This window comes from Medicago sativa, chromosome 6 (genome assembly GCF_051527215.1).
Source record: "Medicago sativa cultivar Bolivia chromosome 6, Bolivia_mono, whole genome shotgun sequence".
In the NCBI taxonomy this organism is placed as follows: domain Eukaryota; kingdom Viridiplantae; phylum Streptophyta; class Magnoliopsida; order Fabales; family Fabaceae; genus Medicago; species Medicago sativa.
This window is the reverse complement of record NC_140754.1, coordinates 5,044,902-5,066,351: the sequence shown is the minus strand read 5'-3', so window position 1 is coordinate 5,066,351 and position 21,450 is coordinate 5,044,902. Positions and strand designations below refer to the sequence as shown.

Sequence of the window (21,450 nt, the reverse complement as noted above, 5' to 3'; positions counted from 1 at the left end):
TTCCTTTGTATTTTTAAAAATAGATTTTTTAAAAATTTACTCAAAATTAGTTATTTCAAACTCATTTGTTATAGTTAAAAAAGATATTTTGACATTTACTAACCTAAATATTCATTGTTCGAGATTTTACATAGTAAAAATCGCATATTTACATAGTAAAAATCGCATATTTTTTCAAAATGATATATTTCAAAAATGATTTTTATGAAAAGCTATTTGAAATAGCTTTTTTTTTAGAGATTTTTTCAAAATTTTAGTATGCAAAAAAATTATAACAAAATGATGAAATATCTAGAATGACATTTTAAGATCTATTCAAACCGATTTTTTATTTAAAGCTTTCTATAAAAATTTCTTTGTTAAAAAAACTTTAACAAAAATATGTTGCACTACAAAAATCTATTTTAAAAAAGAAGCTATAACAAACGGACTCAAATATTTCAAGTAATATTAATAAAAGTAAAAGACACCGTGTCATCGAACTTTTGATTTGTCCTCCTCTCTCTGTTATTGTGATGCAACATCCCTAAACTTTTTTTTAGGAAACATCCCTAAATTTATTCCTTAGCTTTTTTTCCTTCTATAAACATATAGGAAAAAAAAAATGTCATGATCAATTTTGATTGGCTCATAAAAAATAAATGAATCATGTTCTATTTTGATTGGCTAAGAAAAAATTATGAGTCATGATCAATTCTGATTGGTTGATAAAAAACATTAAATGCAATAGACAATGTGAATATGACATGTGTACTTTTTATTTGATAGGTAAATGTTTATAATAAAGATAAAGATTAAAATGAAAATTAATTATGAAACCAACATGAAACTTATAATTAGTTAAGGGCATATTTTGTTTAGCCTTGGAAAAAAAACATGGATTTAAATTGGTTGATTTTTTGACCCGACCCATACAACATAGTAATAACCCCTCCCTCTCTCAAGTTGTTCTTCTCAGCTCAATACAATTTTCCTGTGAAATTCATAAAGTATAATTCTTTTCTTTTTAACTGAATTCAGCTCAATACAATTTTCCTGTGAAATTCATAAAGTATAATTCTTTCCCTTTTTTGATGGATTTAAATTGGTTTATTTAAATTATTGATCAACTGAATTGTTCATTTTTTTGATTGAATTAAATTAATCAATTAAATTTTAATTTTTGGATTTGATTATGTGATTTTGATTATGCAGGGATGAAATTCAAACGGTGCATGGGTTCACCAAGTGCTGATTCGTATGTTTTCTTTGTTACTGTCATTATTTTAATTTGAAAATTTGATTTTTTTTTTGACCTATTTTGTGTTTCACTCTTTTTGGATTTGCCCTAATTTTGTGTTTCATTGTTGAATTTGAATTCATATATACCTTTTCACTTGTAGTCTTCAATTGTTGTTCAATTTCATTAGGGTTATGTTTGATTTGAGTTTAAATTGATTGTGTAGTTTTTTTTTTTTTGAACTCGATATCTTGAACAAACTAATCCAAGGGGGCCATCCCAGGGGATCTACCGGGAGGTTTTATTTTTTTCTTTCTATTTACAAACTCGGTATCCGGCTCTAGAACCGACTAATCCGAGGGGCCAAATCATATTGATTTGCATTATTTTTGTTTATGAAAATTACTAGCCAAGTAATACGAGTAATGTTGAAATTAACATAATTTGGATTAAAGAACTATGTGTCTGCATGTATTTGTGGACTAGTATTTTTGAACCTGCAATATTATGAACTCTTGTTAGTTTGTTGATATTTTGGATATCTGAAATTTTTGTCGAGCTTTGAAGAACTATGTCTTTGCATGTATTTGTGGACAAAGATTTTTGAACCCTCGAATATTATGAATTTTGATTTTGATATTGGAGAAATAGATGTCTTGTTAGTTGTTGATATTTCGGATATCTGAAATTGTCATTGCATTTTGTCTATGAAGCTTTGAAAATGGAGGTGGCAGTGGTGGAGGTGGAGTTGTTAATGGCGGTGGAGGTGCAAGTACTCCCAGGAAGCTGACAACCATTGATGCTTTGTCTTATTTGAAGGAAGTGAAAAACACGTTTCCGGATCAAAAAGAAAAATATGACATGTTCCTTCAGGTCATGAAAGATTTCAAGGCTCAAAAGTAAGTTCTTAACCTTACTTTTACGTTTTGTAATTATTTTGAAATGTGGAACATTGTGCTTACAATCAAGGGATCTCAATATTTTTTGTGGTGATTGTTTCTAGGACTGACACTCATGGTGTCATAGCTGCTGTCAAGGAACTGTTCAAAGGTCACAACAATTTGATTTATGAATTCAACGCTTACCTACCAAAGGGATATGAGATAAGACTTGATGAGGATGAAGCTCCTCAAAAGAAAAAGGTTGAATTTGAAGATGCTATTAGTTTCGTGGGCAAGATAAAGGTTGTTGGGACGGTTGCGTATAAAGTGGGTTTACCACCGCATCTTTCGAACTTACATGATGTGTTTCATGTGTCACAACTTCGGAAGTATGTTGCGGATCCATCTCATGTGATTCCAAGAGATGATGTGCAAGTGAGAGACAATCTTACGATTGAGACCTTACCCGTGAGGATTGAAGGTCGTGAGGTGAAGAAGCTGAGAGGCAAGGAGATACCTCTTGTGAAAGTCGTTTGGGAAGGAGCGATTGGTGAAAGTTTGACGTGGGAGTTGGAGAGTAAGATGCTGGAGTCGTATCCAGAGTTATTTGAATGAGGTGCATTTTCGAGGACGAAAATATTCTAAGTGGGGAGAGTTGTAACGCCCTAATTTGTTATTTATTTATTTTATTGAGTTTTAGTGTCTTTTAATATAATTTATTTGAATATTTGTGATATGTTATATGTTGGTATTTATTAATAGCTATTACGAGCTTTATTTAGTGGAGGAATTTATTAATTAAAATAGAATATAGAGGCTGAGGGGCAGAATGGGAATAAGGGAGAAAAACTAAGTTAAGAATAGAAAATTAGAAAGTCAGAATACAGAATACGTAGAAATTGCTTTTGGGAGAAAAAGGGAGAAAGTGAGGAGTCAGAGAAGAGAAGAGGAGCAAGCTTGTAGAGTCCGAATTCAACCAATCTAAGGTAAGGGTGAGACTAGCTTCTCTAATAATGGGTTTATAATTCTGAAATAGGGTTTATCATGGTTGTTGTTGTCTGATTTCGATGATTAGAGAAATTAGGTTTTGATTTGGAATTGATTGTTGAAAAAGTAGATAATTCAATGAATTCATGATTAATTGATGCTGTTGTTGTTATGCGATGTTGTTGTTGATGATTGATGTCATGGGTAATCATAATCATAGAATTTGCTATGAATTTGTGTTGTTCTTGAAGATTTTCTTGAAAAATGGGTCAAATGGTGATTTTTGTTGAAAGGTTGTTTTGGTTCAAGTTTTATATGGATTTGAGTGTCCTTTCATGTTTAGAAACGTTTAAACAAGCTTTGGGACCAAATTTGGGCTTAGGGGATTCAAAATTGGGATTTTGGGGTGAAAAATGGAGTTTTCCCGAGAGCTACATGTCCGACAGCATGCCCTGTTTCGCATTCTTGCGTCTTTTTCACACATTTATGTTTTAAATTGGCTTTTGGTGTAAACATGAAAGTTTTAGATAATTTTGTTATATTTTCAATGGTTTTGGTTTGACGAGAAAATGATTTTTAGATTTTGAGTTATGATGGAAACACTCCAAGTAGGTCTTGGAGAAATTTTAAGGAAACTTAGCATAACTATTTCCAAGTCAACCTGAAACCCTATGGTTTGTTTCCAAACTCCAAAACTTGTGTGTTAGGAGTTCAATTAAGGTGTTTAAGAGTATTTAACCTATGATGTGATGAATCAAACTTGGTTTTGTTTTGAAAGTAAATTGGTTTTGTAAAATGATATTATGAGACGAACTTTGTCGAAAATGATCTTTAAAATCAAATATTTGGAAAATCTTTTGTGGATAGTTGAATATGACTAAATGAAGATATGTGAATGATTGTTCATGATTGATGAATTATGAAGTCATAATGTGAAGTCGTCATTGTTGTTGTTCTTGTATTGGTTGCGTCAATACATAATCATTTTAAGCGAATGGGGTTGTAGCCTGACATGTCGAATTATGACATTAGCGAAGGAAGTTGTAGCTCTGTTAATTTTAAGCGAAGGGGGTTGTAGCCTGTCAAGTCGAATTACGACATTAGCGATGAGAGCTTGATGCTTTGATGGTACGTGCATACTGCATTTGTTGAGTTGTTATTGTTGCATTGTTGAGTCGTTGTTGTTGCATTGTTGTCGCGTTGTTGAGCGAAGTTTTTGCTGATGAATTGTTGTTGAAGTTATGTGAAGTAATGTTTCTGATGTACTGTTGTTGATTTATGTTGTTAAATTATTTTAATGAATTATATGCTTATTATTATTGAATGTGAAATCTCACCCCTTCTGTTTGAATGTTGCCTCTATGTGGGTAACGTGCAGATAACCAGGAGTAACCGCAGATGTGAGTTGATTCCTCGTGTCGTCTTAGGAGTCGCTCTGATACGTAACGGGATGGGGATTAATTGTATTTGATTTTCCATTGTTACGTATTCTTTTTATAAATTTATTGTTGGACCATTTTTAGATGGAATTAATTATGTTGATGACGTTGATGCCTTTATTGCCAAGTATTGTTTAAACATTTAATAATTTTTCCGCTGCGGCATATTTGAAATTATTGACAGCAGTTGTTTTAAATAAAGAGTGGATTTTAACTCTATTTATATTTAATGATATTTTGAAGAACGAAATGTGACATCCTGTTTGTGATGAACTCTGGATGTGGTTAGATTTACAAGAGAAGAGAGAGTGAAGAAATACAAGGGAGGGTGCAGCTAGGTTTACAAGTGAAGGAGAAGGACAACATTGCAACAAAAGCGAAATATCTAACCAATATTAAGATCACCTCTGGAATCAATCACAAAATCTGAACATAATCAGGAAAATTTATTAAACATTCAAATAACAACATTATCATTGATCGATTAAATAACATTACAAAATTTATACAAAAATTGAAAATTAGGGTTGAAAAAACGAAAACGGTATCCATTTGTAACCGAATCTGAAAATCACGCAAGAAAGGGAATATTAATGTACAAAATCACAAAACTAAAACAAATTTGATAATCAAAGAATAAGATAGATCAACAGACTATAATTATGATCAATCATCGTAGTTGCTGAGAAATCTGAAGAACGACGATAATTATGATCAACCATCGTAGTTGCTGAGAAATCTGAAGAACGACGACAAAGAGCTGTTTTTCGCTAACTTTCTAGATCTAACAAAAATGAAGGTTTTGGTGGAAAAAAACGGGAAACTAGAACTATCATATATATATATATATATATATATATATATATATATATATATATATATATATATATATATATATCGCGTTTTCTTTAGTTGATTTAAATAACGCGTCATTTTTTTTTTACTTTTTTTAAAAGAGATAAGAAAAAAAATCTACTAAAATTTAAAAAAAGAGAATAATAAAAAAAAAACTTTTGTAAAAAAACAAAAAAAAAATTGAAAATTGAAAAAAATTGTAAATAACATAAGAAGAAAAATGAACTATCCTTAATCGTCGTCCTTTACTAGCAATCCTGAGTACAAGGCAACTTCAACGATACATCTCCTCTTCTCTTCTCCATTCGTGTTTTTGTTTCAGAGAGAAAGGTGAAGAAATGATAATTTTTCTCTTTAGAAATCTATCTTAAAGTCGTGTACCTCACGATTATGCCACCTTAAAACCCTATCCCCAACCTAATCTTGACATGTCAGCATCCACATATGCCAAGGTAACCTTTTTTGAATTAAACAAATGGAATGAATTTATTTGGTAGACGGAGGAAACTTGAACCAAATTGAAACGAAAATTAATTATGGAGACCAACATGAAACTTATAATTAGTTAAGGGCATCATGTAATTTAACTACATTCTTATCTCTTCCACTTCTCTTGTAAGCCGTCACCAAAACACTAGTTTCTTCTTCATCATTCACCAAAGAGGGCTAATCTAATTTTTGACGCAAAATCACCCCTCTAGCTCGTTTTTCTCTTTCTCTTTTTCTCTTTTTATTGAAATAAATGATTTTCACATCTATTTCATTTTTTCTTTCGTGATTTCATTGTCTTAGTGCGACGTTGTTTTGTTCGTCGTTTTGTGCAGCGTTGTTTGTCTTGCTAAAAATTGGATGATGTGAGTTTGTTCGCAGATTCATCACTTTAATTTTTAACAAATTTGCATTGTATCGATGTACTTTTTTGTGTGGTGTCCGGGATTCGAACCGCAGACTTTGCATATATCATCCCTACCAACTGAACTAAGCCCACGAGGACATTGTATCAATATGGACATCATTCATTTTTGAATACTGCTCTTTACCCAAATGGTTCTGCTCATTCCCAAAGTAAAAGTCCAAAATGCCCCTATGCATGTTAACATGCGTTAGTGTATTATGAGTGTATGTTAAGTCACGCTACGTGACTTAACATGCGTTCGTGTAGTATGAACGTGACTTAAGTTACGTACCACTTAGCACAGCGCAAGTTAACTCACACTAGTTGGCCGGTGAAGAACAAACGTTTTTCCAACTTTGGTCAGCTTTTCAACATTCAATGTACACGTTTTTTACCACTTTCACACGTTTTTTTTGACCACATTTATGTTAGATACAACCTAGGTTCACATTTCTACCTATAAATACCCTCACATACTTCCCATATTCCACACATTATCTCCTCCCACTCTCTCACTCTAATTCTCTTCTTTCTTTGTTTTTTTTTTCAATATTCTCTTTGGGGGTAAAAAGTGATCAAAATTCGTTGGGGTAAAATAGTGAGTACCGACTTGGGGAAGTGATCGACCCTTGGGATAATTTTAAATCTGCTTTTTTAACCACATAAACTTTTTACTGTGGGTAAAAAGAACTTCTTGTGGTAAAAAAAACCATATTTAAATTTAGCCCAAGGGTTGATGATGTATTTTCCCCAAGAAGGCTGCTCACTATTTTACCCCATGAAGATTGATTACTTTTTACCCCAAAAAGGAGAAAATAAGTAGATTTAGTGAATAAGTTCAACATTATTGTATGACAATTGTTGTAATGTACGAATTATTAATAAAATAAGATATTGTTATATTTACATTTATTTATATTTAGTCCATTTGCTTTTATTTATATTTAGTCCATTTGCTTTTATTAATTTAGTCCATTTACTTTTATTTATATTTGTATTTATTTAAAGAATAATATGGAATCAATAATTTAGAATAATTTTAACAAAATAATTTCGGAATAATGTTAATAAAATAATTTAGATTAATGTAAACAAAATAATTTAGAATAAAGTTAATAAATTAATTTAGATTAATGTGCACAAACTAATTTACAATAATGTTAAGAAAATATTTCAGAATAATGTTAATAAAATAATTTAGTATAAAGTTAAGAAAATAATTTAGATTAATGTAAACAAAATATTTTAGAATAAAGTTAATAAATTAATTTAGAATATAGGCCTTAAATGTAACCAAAAAAAAAAATGAAGGCCTAATTGAAAATTGTTTAGTGCATAGTTTTATATGCACTAAATTCAGTCAAAAACAGTAAAAAAAAAACGTGTAAAACACAATAAAACCATGGTTGAATAACCGACCAAAGTCCAAGAAACGTGTTCTTGAGTTGTGACCACCGGCCTAACTAGCATGAGTTAACTCACGCTAGTGTTAACCTGTGCGTGAGTTAACTCATGCTAGTGTAAATCCTGGGCGTGAGTTAACTCACGCTAGTGTAAATCCTGGACTCAAGTCAAGAACACGTTTTTTTGACTTTGTTCAATGGAATTTAATTGATTTTACACGTTTTTTGTTAAGTTTTTACACGTTTTTTGACCCTATTTATGGTAGATATAACCTATGTTACAATCTCCCCCTATAAATACACTCCTAAACTTCCTCATTTCCTCACACCATCTCTCATTCTCACTCTCTCCCCCTATGAATCTTCTTCCTTTCCTTCTTTTTTTCCTTTTTTATTTTGGTGTAAAAAGAGAAAGAATGATAAGTAGTGGGTATGCTGGGGAAAATATAAGTAGTGAGCAGCTTTCTTGGGCAAAAAACCACATTGGGTAAAACTAAATGTGCAGATTTAGTTTTACCCCAGGAAGGTTGGTTTTCTTGTGGTTTATTTTTAGTTTTACCACAGGAAGATAGGTTTTCTGGTGGTTTTTATTTTTTCGTAGTTTTAGTTTTACCCCATTGTAAATGTAATAAGCATTATATTAATAAAATGATATTTTATATTTATTATTTTTGTTTCTTTATTTTTGTTCATTGTTTTATTTTATTTTATTTTATTTTATTTTATATTTATTTTACGATTGCGTATTGAATTAATAAATTCAAATAAAGGAAATTAGAATAAAAATTGCGATAGTTAAGTCACGACCAACTTATAACTAGCGTGACTTAAGTCACGTAGCGTGACTAAAGTCACGTTCACCTTATAACTGCGTAAGTTAACTCACGCTACGTGAGTTAACATGCGTAGGGGCAGTATGGACTTTTACTTTGGGAGTGAGCAAAACCATTTGGGTAAAGAGCAGGATTCTTCATTTTTAGTCAAAGAAAAATAAAAAAAATGTAATTTAGCCTTAAATTAAAATATATAAAAAAAAATTAAAAAAAAAAAGGATTTGAATTGGTTGATTGTTTTGACCCGATCCATATAACATAGCAATAACCCCTCTCTCTCAAGTTGTTTTCTCAGCACAATACAATTTTCATGTGAAAATCATAAAGTATAATTCTTTTCCCTTTTCACTTTCAATTCAATGTTATTGATCAATTGAATTTTTCATTTTTTTTATTAAATTAAACTAATCAATTAAATTTTAATTTTTGGATTTGAATTTGTGATTTTGATTATGCAGGGATGAAATTCAAACGTCCCATAGGTTCATCAAGAGCTGAATCGTATGTTTTCTTTGTTATTGTCATTATTTTAATTTGAAAATTTGATTTTTTTTTTGACCTATTTTGTGTTTCACTCCTTTTTGGATTTGTCCTAATTTTGTGTTTCACTGTTGAATTTGAATTCATATATACCTTTTCACTTGTAGTGTTCAATTGTTGTTGAATTTCATTAGGGTTATGTTTGATTTGAGTTTAAATTGATTGTGGAGATTTTTTATTTTTAAACTCGATATCCTGCTGAACGGACTAATCCGAGTGGACCAAACCTAGGTTTTATTTATTTTTTTCGATTTGAAAACTCGGTATCCGGCTCTAGAACCTACTAATCTGAGGGGCTAAATCATATTGATTTGCATTATTTTTGTGTATGAAACTTACCAGCCAAGTAATACGAGTAATGTTGAAATTAACATAATTTGGATTGAAGAACTCTGCATTTGCATGTATTTGTGGACGAATATTTTTGAACCTGGAATATTATGAACTCTTGTTAGTTTGTTGATATTTTGGATATCTGAAATTTTTGTCGGGCTTTGAACAACTATGTCTTTGCATGTATTTGTGGACTAAGATTTTTGAACCCTGGAATATTATGAATTTTGATTTTGATATTGGAGAAATAGATGTCTTGTTCATTGTTGATATTCCGGATATCTGAAATTGTCATTGCATTTTGTCTACGAAGCTCTGAAAATGGAGGTGGCAATGGTGAAAGTGGAGTTGTTAATGGCGGTGGAGGTGCAAGTTCTCCCAGGAAGCTGACAACCATTGATGCTTTATCTTATTTGAAGGAAGTGAAAAACACGTTTCCGGATCAAAAAGAAAAATATGATATGTTCCTTCAGGTCATGAAAGATTTCAAGGCTCAAAAGTAGGTTCTGAACCTTATTTTTACGTTTTGTAATTATTTTGAAATGTGGAACATTGTGCTTACAATCAAGGTTCTTACGATTGAGACCTTACCCGTGAGGATTGAAGGTCGTGAGGTGAAGAAGCTGAGAGGCAAGGAGATACCTCTTGTGAAAGTCGTTTGGGAAGGAGCGGCTGGTGAAAGTTTGACGTGGGAGTTGGAGAGTAAGATGTTGGAGTCGTATCCAGAGTTATTTGAATGAGGTGCATTTTCGAGGACGAAAATATTCTAAGCGGGGGAGAGTTGTAACGCCCTGATTTATTATTTATTTATTTTATTGAGTTTTAGTGTCTTTTAATATAAATTATTTGAATATTTGTGATATGTTATATGTTGGTATTTATTAGTAGCTATTATGAGCTTTATTTAGTGGATGAATTATTAATTAAAATAGAATATAGAGGCTGAGGGGCTGGTAGAATGGAAATAAGGGAGAAAAACTAAGTTAAGAATAGAAAATTAGAAAGTCAGAATACAGAATACGTAGAAACTGCTTTTGGGAGAAAAAGGGAGAAAGTGAGGAGTCAGAGAAGAGAAGAGGAGCAAGCTTGTAGAGTCGGAATTCAACCAATCTAAGGTTAGGGTGGGACTAGCTTCTCTAATAATGGGTTTATAATTCTAAAATAGGGTTTAACATGGTTGTTGTTGTCTGATTTTGATGAATAGAGAAATTAGGTTTTGATTTGGAATTGATTGTTGAAAAAGTAGATAATTCAATGAATTCATGATTAACTGCTGCTGTTGTTGGTATGCGATGTTGTTGTTGATGATTGATGCCATAGGTAATCATAATCATAGAGTTTGCTATGAATTTGTGTTGTTCTTGAAGATTTTCATGAAAAACGGGTCAAATGGTGATTTTTGTTGAAAGGTTGTTTTGGTTCAAGTTTTATATGGATTTGAGTGTCCTTTCATGTTTAGAAACGTTTAAACAAACTTTGGGACCAAATTTGGGCTTAGGGGATTCAAAATTGGGATTTTGGGGTGAAAAATGGAGTTTTCCCGAGAACTACCTGTCCGACAACATGCCCTGTTTCGCATTCTTGCGTCTTTTTCACACATTTATGTTTTGAATTGGCTTTTGGTGTAAACATGGAAGTTTTAGATAATTTTGTTAGATTTTCAATGGCTTTGGTTTGACGAGAAAATGATTTTTAGATTTTGAGTTATGATGGAAACACTCCAAGTAGGTCTTGGAGAAATTTTAAGGAAACTTAGCATAATTATTTCCAAGTCAACCCGAAACCCTATGGTTTGTTTCCAAACTCCAAAACTTGTGTGTTAGGAGTTCAATTAAGGTGTTTAAGAGTATTTAACCTATGATGTGATGAATCTAACTTGGTTTTGTAAAATGATATTATGAGACGAACTTTGTCAAAAATGATCTTTAAAACCAAATACTTGGCAAATCTTTTGTGGATAGTTGAATATGATTAAATGAAGATATGTGAATGATTGTTAGGTGATGAATATGATGTTATATGATGTTGTTCATGATTGATGAATTATGAAGTCATAATGCGAAGTCGTCGTTGTTGTTGTTGTTGTTGTTGCATTGGTTGCGTCAATACATAATCATTTTAAGTGAAGGGGGTTGTAGCCTGACATGTCGAATTATGACATTAGCGAAGGGAGTTGTAGCTCTGTTAATTTTAAGCGAAGGGGGTTGTAGCCTGTCAAGCCGAATTACGACATTAGCGAGGAGAGCTTGATGCTTTGATGGTACCACGTGCATACTGCATTTGTTGAGTTGTTGTTGTTGCATTGTTGTCGCGTTGTTGAGCGAAGTTTTTGCTGATGAATTGTTGTTGAAGTTATGTGAAGTAATGTTGCTGATGTACTTTTGTTGATTTATGTTGTTAAATTTTTTTAATGAATTATATGCTTATTATTATTGAATGTGAAATCTCACCCCTTCTGTTTGAATGTTGCCTCTACGTGGGTAACGTGCAGAAAACCAGGAGTAATCGCGGATGTGAGTTGATTCCTCGCGTCGTCTTAGGAGTCGCTCTGATACGTAACGTGAGGGGATTAATTGTATTTGATTTTCCATTGTTACGTATTCTTTTTATAAATTTATTGTTGGACCATTTTTAATTAGATGGAATTAATTATGTTGATGACGTTGAGGCCTTTAGTGTCAAGTATTGTTTGAACATTTAATAATTTTTCCGTTGCGGCATATTTGAAATTATTGACAGCAGTTGTTTTAAATAAAGAGTGGATTTTAACTCTGTTTATATTTAATGATATTTTTAAGAACGAAATGTGACATCCTGTTTGTGATGAACTCTGGTTTATTTTATAATATTTATATATTGGAAAAACGGGGTGTTGCAGAAATAAACGCTTTCGTGGAAAAAAGCGGGAAAACTGACTATATATGTTTTGTTGATTTTAAGAGGTTGATTTTCTTTTTCTTTTTTTTTTTACTTTTTTAAAAGAGATAGGAAAAATGGTAGTAAATATTATTTTTGGAGAATTGAAGAACAAAAAAAAACTTTTTGTCAAAAACAAAAATGAGAAAGAGATGAGGAAAAAAAACATAAGGAAGAGTGAGATAAAGGTGATTGATGAAGAAATTGAAGGGAGGATGTGGCTAGATTTACAAGAGAAGAGAGAGTGAAGAAATATAAGGGAGGGTGCAGCTAGGTTTACAAGTGAAGGAGAAGGACAACATTGCAACGAAAGCGGAATATCTAACCAAGATTAAGATCACCTCTACAATCAATCACAAAATCTGAACATAATCAGGAAAATTTATTAAACATTCAAATAACAACATTATCATTGATCGATTAAATATCATTACAAAATTTATACAAAAATTGAAAATTAGGGTTGAAAAAACGAAAACGATATCCATTTGTAACCGAATCTGAAAATCACGCAAGAAATGGAATATTAATGTACAAAATCACAAAACTAAAACAAATTTGATAATCAAAGAATAAGATAGATCAACAGACTATAATTATGATCAACCATCGTAGTTGTTGAGAAATCTGAAGAACGACAACAAAGAGCTGTTTTTCGCTAACTCTCTAGATCTAACAAAAATGAAGGTTTTGGTGGAAAAAAAAGGGGAAACTGAACTATCATATATATATCACGTTTTTTTTAGTTGATTTAAATAACGCAAAAATTTTTTTTTACTTTTTTTAAAAGAGATAAGAAAAAAATCTAGTAAAATTTTAAAAAAGAGAATAATAAAAAAAACTTTTGTAAAAAAATAAAAAAAAAATTGAAAATTGAAAAAAATTGTAAATAACATAAGAAGAAAAATGAACAATCCTTAATCGTCGTCCTTTACTAGCAATCCTGAGTACAACCCAACTTCAACGATTCATCTCCTCTTCTTTTCTCCATTCGTGTTTTTGTTTCACAGAGAAAGGTGAAGAAATGATAATTTTTCTCTCTAGAAATCTATCTTAAAGGCGTGTACCTCACGATTATGCCACCTTAAAACCCTATCCCCAACCTAATCTTGACATGTCAGCTAGCGTCCACATATGCCAAGGTAACATTTTTTGAATTAAACAAATGGAATGAATTTATTTGGTCGACGGAGAAAACTTGAACCAAATTAAAACGAAAATTAATTATGGAGACCAACATGAAACTTATAATTAGTTAAGGGCGTCATGTAATTTAACTACATTCTTATCTCTTCCATTTCTCTTGTAAGCCGTCACCAAAACACTAGTTTCTTCTTCATCATTCACCAAAGAGGGCTGATCTATGGTCAATTTTTGACGCAAAATCACCCCTCTAGCTCGTTTTTCACTTTCTCTTTTTATTGAAATAAGTGATTTTCACATCTATTTCATTTTTTCTTTCGTGATTTCATTGTCTTAGTGTGACGTTGTTTTGTTCGTCATTTTGTGCAGCGTTGTTTGTCTTGCTAAAAATTGGATGATGTGAGTTTGTTCGCAGATTCATCACTTTAATTTTTAACAAATTTGCATTGTATCGATGTACTTTTTTGTGTGGTGTCCGGGATTCGAACCGCGGACCTTGCATATATCATGCATTGTCCCTACCAACTGAACTAAGCCCACGAGGACATTGTATCAATATGAATATCATTCATTTTTAGTCGGAAAAATAAAAAAAATGTAATTTAGCCTTAAATTAAAATATATAAAAATAAAAAATAAAAAAGGATTTGAATTGGTTGATTGTTTTGACCCGATCCATATAACATAGCAATAACCCCTCTCTCTCAAGTTGTTTTCTCAGCACAATACAATTTTCCTGTGAAAATCATAAAGTATAATTTTTTTCCCTTTTCACTTTCAATTCAATGTTATTGATCAATTGAATTTTTCATTTTTTTTATTGAATTAAACTAATCAATTAAATTTTAATTTTTGGATTTGAATTTGTGATTTTGATTATGCAGGGATGAAATTCAAACGTCCCATAGGTTCATCAAGAGCTTGCTCATTTTAACATTTGTTAGATCGATTGATTTAGTTTCTCATTTAAATATCAATATGGTAGTTTTTATAACACGGCAATTATCAAACAAAATAACATGGCATATCAACATAAAGTAATTTTTTGCATTCAGGACGGATTTGAGTATTGGTTCGGGGTGGGTGCCTATATACTCGTTACCCGTCTCATACCCGTGTTTTGAAATCGGGGAAAACGCAAACCCAATCAAACCCAATCGAAACGGGGAAAACCCGTCAAATTGGGTTTGGTTGGGCGGGTAACCACAAGTATGAGTTTTGTTGCCATGCCTAGTTACAGATTAAAATATAAGCGATTTTGATATTGAATAATTTAGATATTACTCTTCGGGCTTCGGAGATTTTATAGAAAATTTGAATCTATTTTGCATTTGTTTATAGTAGTGAAACTTATTTTTTTTAATAATTTAATTTATTTAGATTCAACTATATTAAAGTGATTTTTTGTTACAAAAATGGTTCAATCTTTTGACATTTACTTTCTTTCTCCTCCAAAAAAATATCTATTTTTTGAGAAGATACTTTTAACAACTTCTCATTCGAATTTGTTTTTAATTTTTTTTTAGATTGTAGACTAGAGAAAGGCACATGTGAGTCTTTTTAATTTTAATCATCTATTTTTTATCCAAGGGTTGACAAGCATTCTTACCATTCTCACATAAAAAAATACATTCTCACTTAATATGTCTTATATATATATATATATATATATATATATATATATATATATATATATATATATATATATATATATATATATATATATATATATATATTGTTTATGTTTATTGTTATATATTGTCTATGGTAAACCAGTTACCTATATTATTTGATTTTCTCTAGTAGGAATTTATGGATGGATGAAGAAAATCTTGATTATGCGTCATTATTGGTGGTCAAGAGTTTTCCAATGTCCCATTTTGGTTTAATCATGATAAGTATCATGTTGTAGGAATGGAATCTTACAAAATTTTCAATGTATTTTTTGCTTGATTGAAGTTGAAATTGAAAAGTAATTTACGTCTGTTAAAAACTTATTCTACTCAGATGAAATTAGAAGACTAAAGGGTGTAAGCAAGTGTTGGTGCAAGGTTTAATGCAGCGGATGGATAGAACAATACATTTAGAAGATGATGGTGGTGGCAATAATGTCAAAGGCTTCAACCAGCTTTTTGTATAATAATAATTAGTACTCTAAAGATCCATAATGTGAAGATCCTTATATCTAGTGAGTCTTATTTAAATTAGTACTCCCCCAAAGAACTGCAGCTTATGTGGATCAAAATGATCTTCAAATAATTGGAGAAATGATTGTTAGAGAAACCTTGGCCTTCTCGCCAAGAATTCAAGGAGTTGGACCTCGTTAGTGCTCATGTATAAGCTATTTCAATAACAAAAGATATAAAAAAAGTCAAATTATTTTTATAAAATGATCCTCGTTATGTACTCTAAAGATCCATAATGTGAAGAGAAACCTTGGCCTTCTCAGCAAGAATCCAAAGAGTCGAACCTCGTTATGGTTAGTCTACGAGATTTCTTTTTGCTTAAATTCATTATTGAATACATAAGGTGGAGTATTAAGGCTTTGTTTGGATAAACAACTTAACTAAATATCGCTTATATATGAGTGCTTATTACTGTAAAAACAAAACAAACATGAACACTAATCATATAAGTGCTCATGTATAAGCTATTTCAATAACAAAAGATATAAAAAAAGTTGTTTTCATGGAAAAAAATACATTTCACTTATTATTTATACATTACTATCAAGAGTAGGAAGAGGTAGTCTAGAAACTATGCACTAGATAGCAGACAGCAGTGCTCTTGAGATTTTTTGTAACCACGTTGACTAAAATAATGTTGTATCTCTCTTTATCATATTAAGTGAAGATAAAAATATTATTTAAGTTATAAATCAAAAAAATAGTCTAGCAGAGATACATGTACAACCAATCAATATAAAGAAAGACACATCATTGTATATCAGACAAATAAATCTAACAAAATCTAGCAAATAAATCTAACAAATATCACGACAAATAACACAATATATTAATACAAATTATTTTTCTTGAAATTGACCAAGCATCAATCCTAATAAACAACCAAATTCTTTTTCTTTCTTTTTTGTTGATATTGAATGATCTAAAAAGTAAGTAACTTAAATCATTTGAGAAAGCAATTACAAAGGTTAGTTTTGTAAATTGATTATCAACTTTTTGAATCAATTAACAATGACAAGAAATTTAGCAACATATTAGACTTCGTTGAAAGCATGATTTTAAATAATAAAAAAACTATAAAAACATAGTAATTTATCATATATTTTAAATTAGAAAATCAATCTTGAATGTTAGATAAATCACACGTAATCTCTCATTATCATTAAGTAAGCATGATTCTTGAAGTCATGTATTTCAATCACAAACAACACAACAATACTTGCATGAACCACTAATACATCTTGCATACATGTCTTTTCATTTTTATCAATTAAAATATGACTTTCGGGTCATGCATCTCATATGAAAATGAATGAATATTATATATGTTAGAAATACAAAGTGATTCTAAATTTTAACCTTAATTGCATTTATCTATTTTGTATCTATTATCTATCAAATAACTATTTAAATTAACTGCATATAAAATTTTGTGAGGTTATATTATTTTATTAGTAAATTACATTAATTACCATATTAAAATTAGACAAAGAACATCAACAACATTAGGGGCCTGTTTAGATTGGCTAATTTTTTAGCTTATGAAAAATAACTTATACAAGTAAATAATCTTTTATGTTAATTCAAAAGTTATCCCTAACAAAAATTTATCTTCATAAGTTTCTTTTTCATAGACTACATTGACTAGCTTATGAATAATACATGAAAGCTTTTTTTATTAGCATAATATGTCCTTAATAATTGATTCAATTATTATAGAGGAGAAATGATATTTACTATCTATCAATGTTCCACAAACCATGTGTTAACTCGTAAACTCAGACAAGTTTATGAGTTTATGTGTGCCAAATTTGAGTTATCTACGATGTAAAAGCGTTTTTTGTTAAAATTGGAATCAACGACGAGTTTAAGCGAGTTAGCACGATGTAAACTTGTCCGAGTTTAACGATTTTACCTTTTAACAAAACATCTTTTTTGTGCGACATTTTTTTTCTGGATCAATTTTTTTTCAAGCCCAACCCACTAAATTTTTGTTTTCTATTAGAAAGTTTATAAACTTATGAAACTTATAATTTTACATTTTACGAGTTAATTTTGTATTTTTATGCTAAGATGAACATAATACTTTATTTTAATGATCGAGTATACTTTGCCTTTATAATTAAGTCATATTTTACATTATTGACCTATTTACAATATCATATTAACTTCTATATGTCATGTATATAATAAATATAATAATTTTCATCTTAACAATATATAGAGTACTCGCCATGAAAGATCCAATGAATATAACCTTTTAGAAAGCCATGATTGATTACGTGTTCATAGACATCCATCCAAGAACGCTTGTAGTAATTGATACATTTTTTGCAGGGGCAAAAAAAAATTTCCTTTTTCGGATGAGTTAGAAAATGTAAAATTCAGAAAACTTAAAACCCATCTAATGTACTCCTCCTTAGTTATAGATTTATTTGATATCCAACTCTTATCCAATGGATAAAACAGGAGAGAGTCGAGCCGTGAGCTCTGCACCTTATTTATGAGTCAATAAGGCTTATAAAACCCAAAAATCTCTCAAGAGATTTCGTAGCAAGCTATTTATAAATTCAACAGTATACTTCATACAAGATCAGTTGCACTACATAACTATTTATCCAATGGGTCATAGTTCACTTACGGTTTAGTGCTAAATCTGTATAAGTGATCAAAGTTGGTTTGTCGTGATCCCCGTAGACAATGATAGACACAGAACCACAACCAGAGTTTTTCCAAAAAATCTCGAAGACTTGACTTCTATACCAATCTTCTGAGCAACTTGCAATAGAAATGTACAAAGTTATGTGACAACATTACTTTTCCAATATACATGCTAGAACACGCTAGAGTATTTCTTTTAAATCAAGTCAAAACAGTAACTATAAGTGTACAAATCATCGATCATTTTATTGAAGTATTTTTTTGTTTGCTACATATGTTGAAAAATGGTTTTCTTGTGGAAATGCTTTTCACAATCCTTGTTGCATGCCAATGATCCATGATTCTTACATATAATTAAGACGATATTGGTAGGAACTAAATCAGAAAGTTGTATTTATTATTCATGTTTTTCATTCAATAAATCCAAACACTTCTTAGAATTATGTGTATATTATGTATCAGATGAAAAATAACACGATAAATTAAAAAAAAAAAAAAACTAATGTGCAGAATCTAGATATTGGGCCTACCAAACCATAATTGTGTGCAGAATCTAATGTGTTCTAGCATGTATATAATGATACTGTTATTCTTATAATATTATGATTACTATTGATAGTATTCATTACTCAGAATAAATATTCAACTAGATATCACTACACTTTTTTTCTTTACTATGGTTCTGGTATTTTCAGCTCCCAGTTTCTCAACAAATACCACAGCAGCATTGGCATACTGGTATAGACCATTGACGTAAATTACAAACATGAGTCAGGGAGTGAATCTTTCTCACCTTATCCTCAAAACTACCAACATGTTAATGATAGCCTGTTTGAACAACATTTTTTTTTTTTGAGGGAGCCTGTTTGAACAACATATTTAGTTTGGGACCCTTTGGTTTAGCCATCAGAAAAGAATGACTATCTAACCTATGATGGCAACAATTAAATGATTTCAGATCAAAGCCAGGACAATATTTTAGAGTATAAAGAACTAGCATATCAAATCAAAGTAACCGCTAACCACGGCCAAAAACAGAAAATAGATTCACATCAATGTATAGAGTAAAGTAAAATTTTATTCAAAATTCAACCAAATAAAAGGTGCAAAATTTAAGTGTTTGACAATAACATTTGTTTCTGCAGCTGATAACAGACCAAAGACAAAAACAGAATGCTTAGATCTATCATAGACAAGACAAACTCAAGTAAGAGCAAATTTAGAAAGAGAAATAGCATATAACTAACACAGTAACCAACATCAAGATGTTTTCAAAGCTGATTCTATTGCATTGGCTAAAAATGTGAATATATTCAAGTCTGGCTAACAAATCAAATAAACAAAAAGTTTCCTTATTTCATTACATTGCATTGCAACCAAACCGAATTTGAGAACATTAACAATCAGAAACCAAAACAGGAGGGGATAAAATCATTGTCTAACTCATACTGAACCCTCTAACATTCCATTGTTTGCATACCAATAACACTTCCATAAAAAAAATCCACCATTCTTAAAAAAACTAATCCGATAAACATATTGCAATTGAGTATGCTATTACACCTATTTCAGCACCCTTCCTATCACATTCTTTAATAATGCAACAGTTACTTGTTAATACAATTAATACTAGACCATGTATAATGGATATTGCATAAGGAACTCGGGTTATTCAAGTTTAACTAAGCACTCATTTTTAACATCAACAATCATATTTTCACTTGTTTGAACAACACTCCCCGCCCTACCTCTCTTCATTGTCTATATATGAGTCGTATTCAACATCACTTTGAAAAACATGATCAAAATATGAAAAAAGAAAGAAAGAATGAAATACAAAGAACATAAATCATTCCATCGCGAACATAGCAAGAATAAAACTAAGATAAAACAAACAAGCCTCGTAGCCTGCAACATAACCCAAGTTTGACAAAATTGATGACCTTACTTTCTACAAAATTATGAAATTCCTAGAAGAACCCAAGTCTGACACAGACACACAATTGAAGATATTCATACACCTTAAAGTTGAATTAGTATGATTAGAAGGCACAAGCTCTTTTCCAAGTAATAGATTTCAGGTACGTTGTCTTATAGTCTTTCACTCAAAAGTTGAATTATAGATTTCAGGTACAATCTAAAAAGTAAGTAACTTAAATCATTTGAAAAAATAATTACAAAAGTTAGTTTTGTAAATTGATTATCAACTTATTTGAATCAATTAACAATGACAAGAAATGTAGCAACATATTAGACTTCGTTGAAAGCATGATTTTAAATAAAAAAAACTATAAAAACATAGTAATTTATCATATATTTTAAATTAGAAAATCAATCTTGAATGTTAGATAAATCACATGTAATCTCTCATTATCATTACGTAAGCAAGATTCTTGAAGTCATGTATTTCAATCATAAACAACACAACAATACTTGCATGAACCACTAATACATCTTGCATACATGTCTTTTCATTTTTATCAATTAAAATATGACTTTCGGGTCATGCATCTCATATGAGAATGAATGAATATTATATATGTTGGAAATACAAAACGATTCTAAATTTTAACCTGCATTGCATTTATCTACTATGTATATATTATCTATCAAATAACTATTTAAATTAACTGCATATAAAATTTTGTGACGTTATATTATTTTATTAGTAAACTACATTAATTACCATATTAAAATTAGACAAAGAACATCAACAACATTAGGGGCCTGATTAGATTAGCTAATTTTTTAGCTTATTAAAAATAACTTATACAAGTAAATAATCCTTTATGTTAATTCAAAAAATCTCACTTACGAAAATTTTATCTTCATAAGTTTTTTTTCATGAACTATATTGACTAGTTATGAATAATACATGAAAGCATATTTATTACCATAATATGTCATTAATAATTGATTCAATTTTTATAGAGGTGAAATGATATTTACTATCTATCAATGTTTCACAAATCATGTGCTAACTCGTAAAGTCAGACGAGTTTCCGAGTTTATGTGTGCCAAATTTGAGTTATTTACGATGTAAAAGCGTTTTTTGTTAAAATTGAAATCAGCAACGAGTTTAAGCGAGTTAACTCATTGTAAACTCGTCCGAGTTTAACGATTTTACCTTTTAATAAATCATCTTTTTTAAGCAACATT

The 21,450-nt window shown here is 30.4% G+C and overlaps 1 protein-coding gene and 1 long non-coding RNA gene across 4 annotated transcripts in view; both read left to right on the top strand.

Annotated features, from left to right (window-relative positions):
• Positions 1–1,200: 1,200 nt before the first annotated feature.
• LOC146912251 (paired amphipathic helix protein Sin3-like 2) overlaps positions 1,201–21,450 on the top strand; it is a 35,905-nt gene continuing 15,655 nt past the window's right edge. The window contains exons 1-3 of one of the 3 annotated variants that reach the window (XM_085720112.1): positions 1,201–1,237; positions 1,933–2,118; positions 2,223–2,403. In XM_085720112.1, coding sequence (XP_085576238.1) covers positions 1,215–1,237; positions 1,933–2,118; positions 2,223–2,403 — 390 coding nt within the window. In that variant the 5' untranslated portion in view covers positions 1,201–1,214. Of the gene's footprint in view, positions 1,238–1,932; positions 2,119–2,222; positions 2,404–8,776; positions 8,839–8,970; positions 9,014–9,698; positions 9,885–21,450 lie in introns of those variants that run through there. The other 2 variants (XM_085720111.1, XM_085720110.1) reach the window with 2 other exon arrangements.
• Positions 2,956–4,799, top strand: LOC146912252 (uncharacterized). The gene is made up of 2 exons (XR_015016472.1): positions 2,956–3,086; positions 4,466–4,799. It is a non-coding gene; the product is annotated as an uncharacterized LOC146912252 (long non-coding RNA).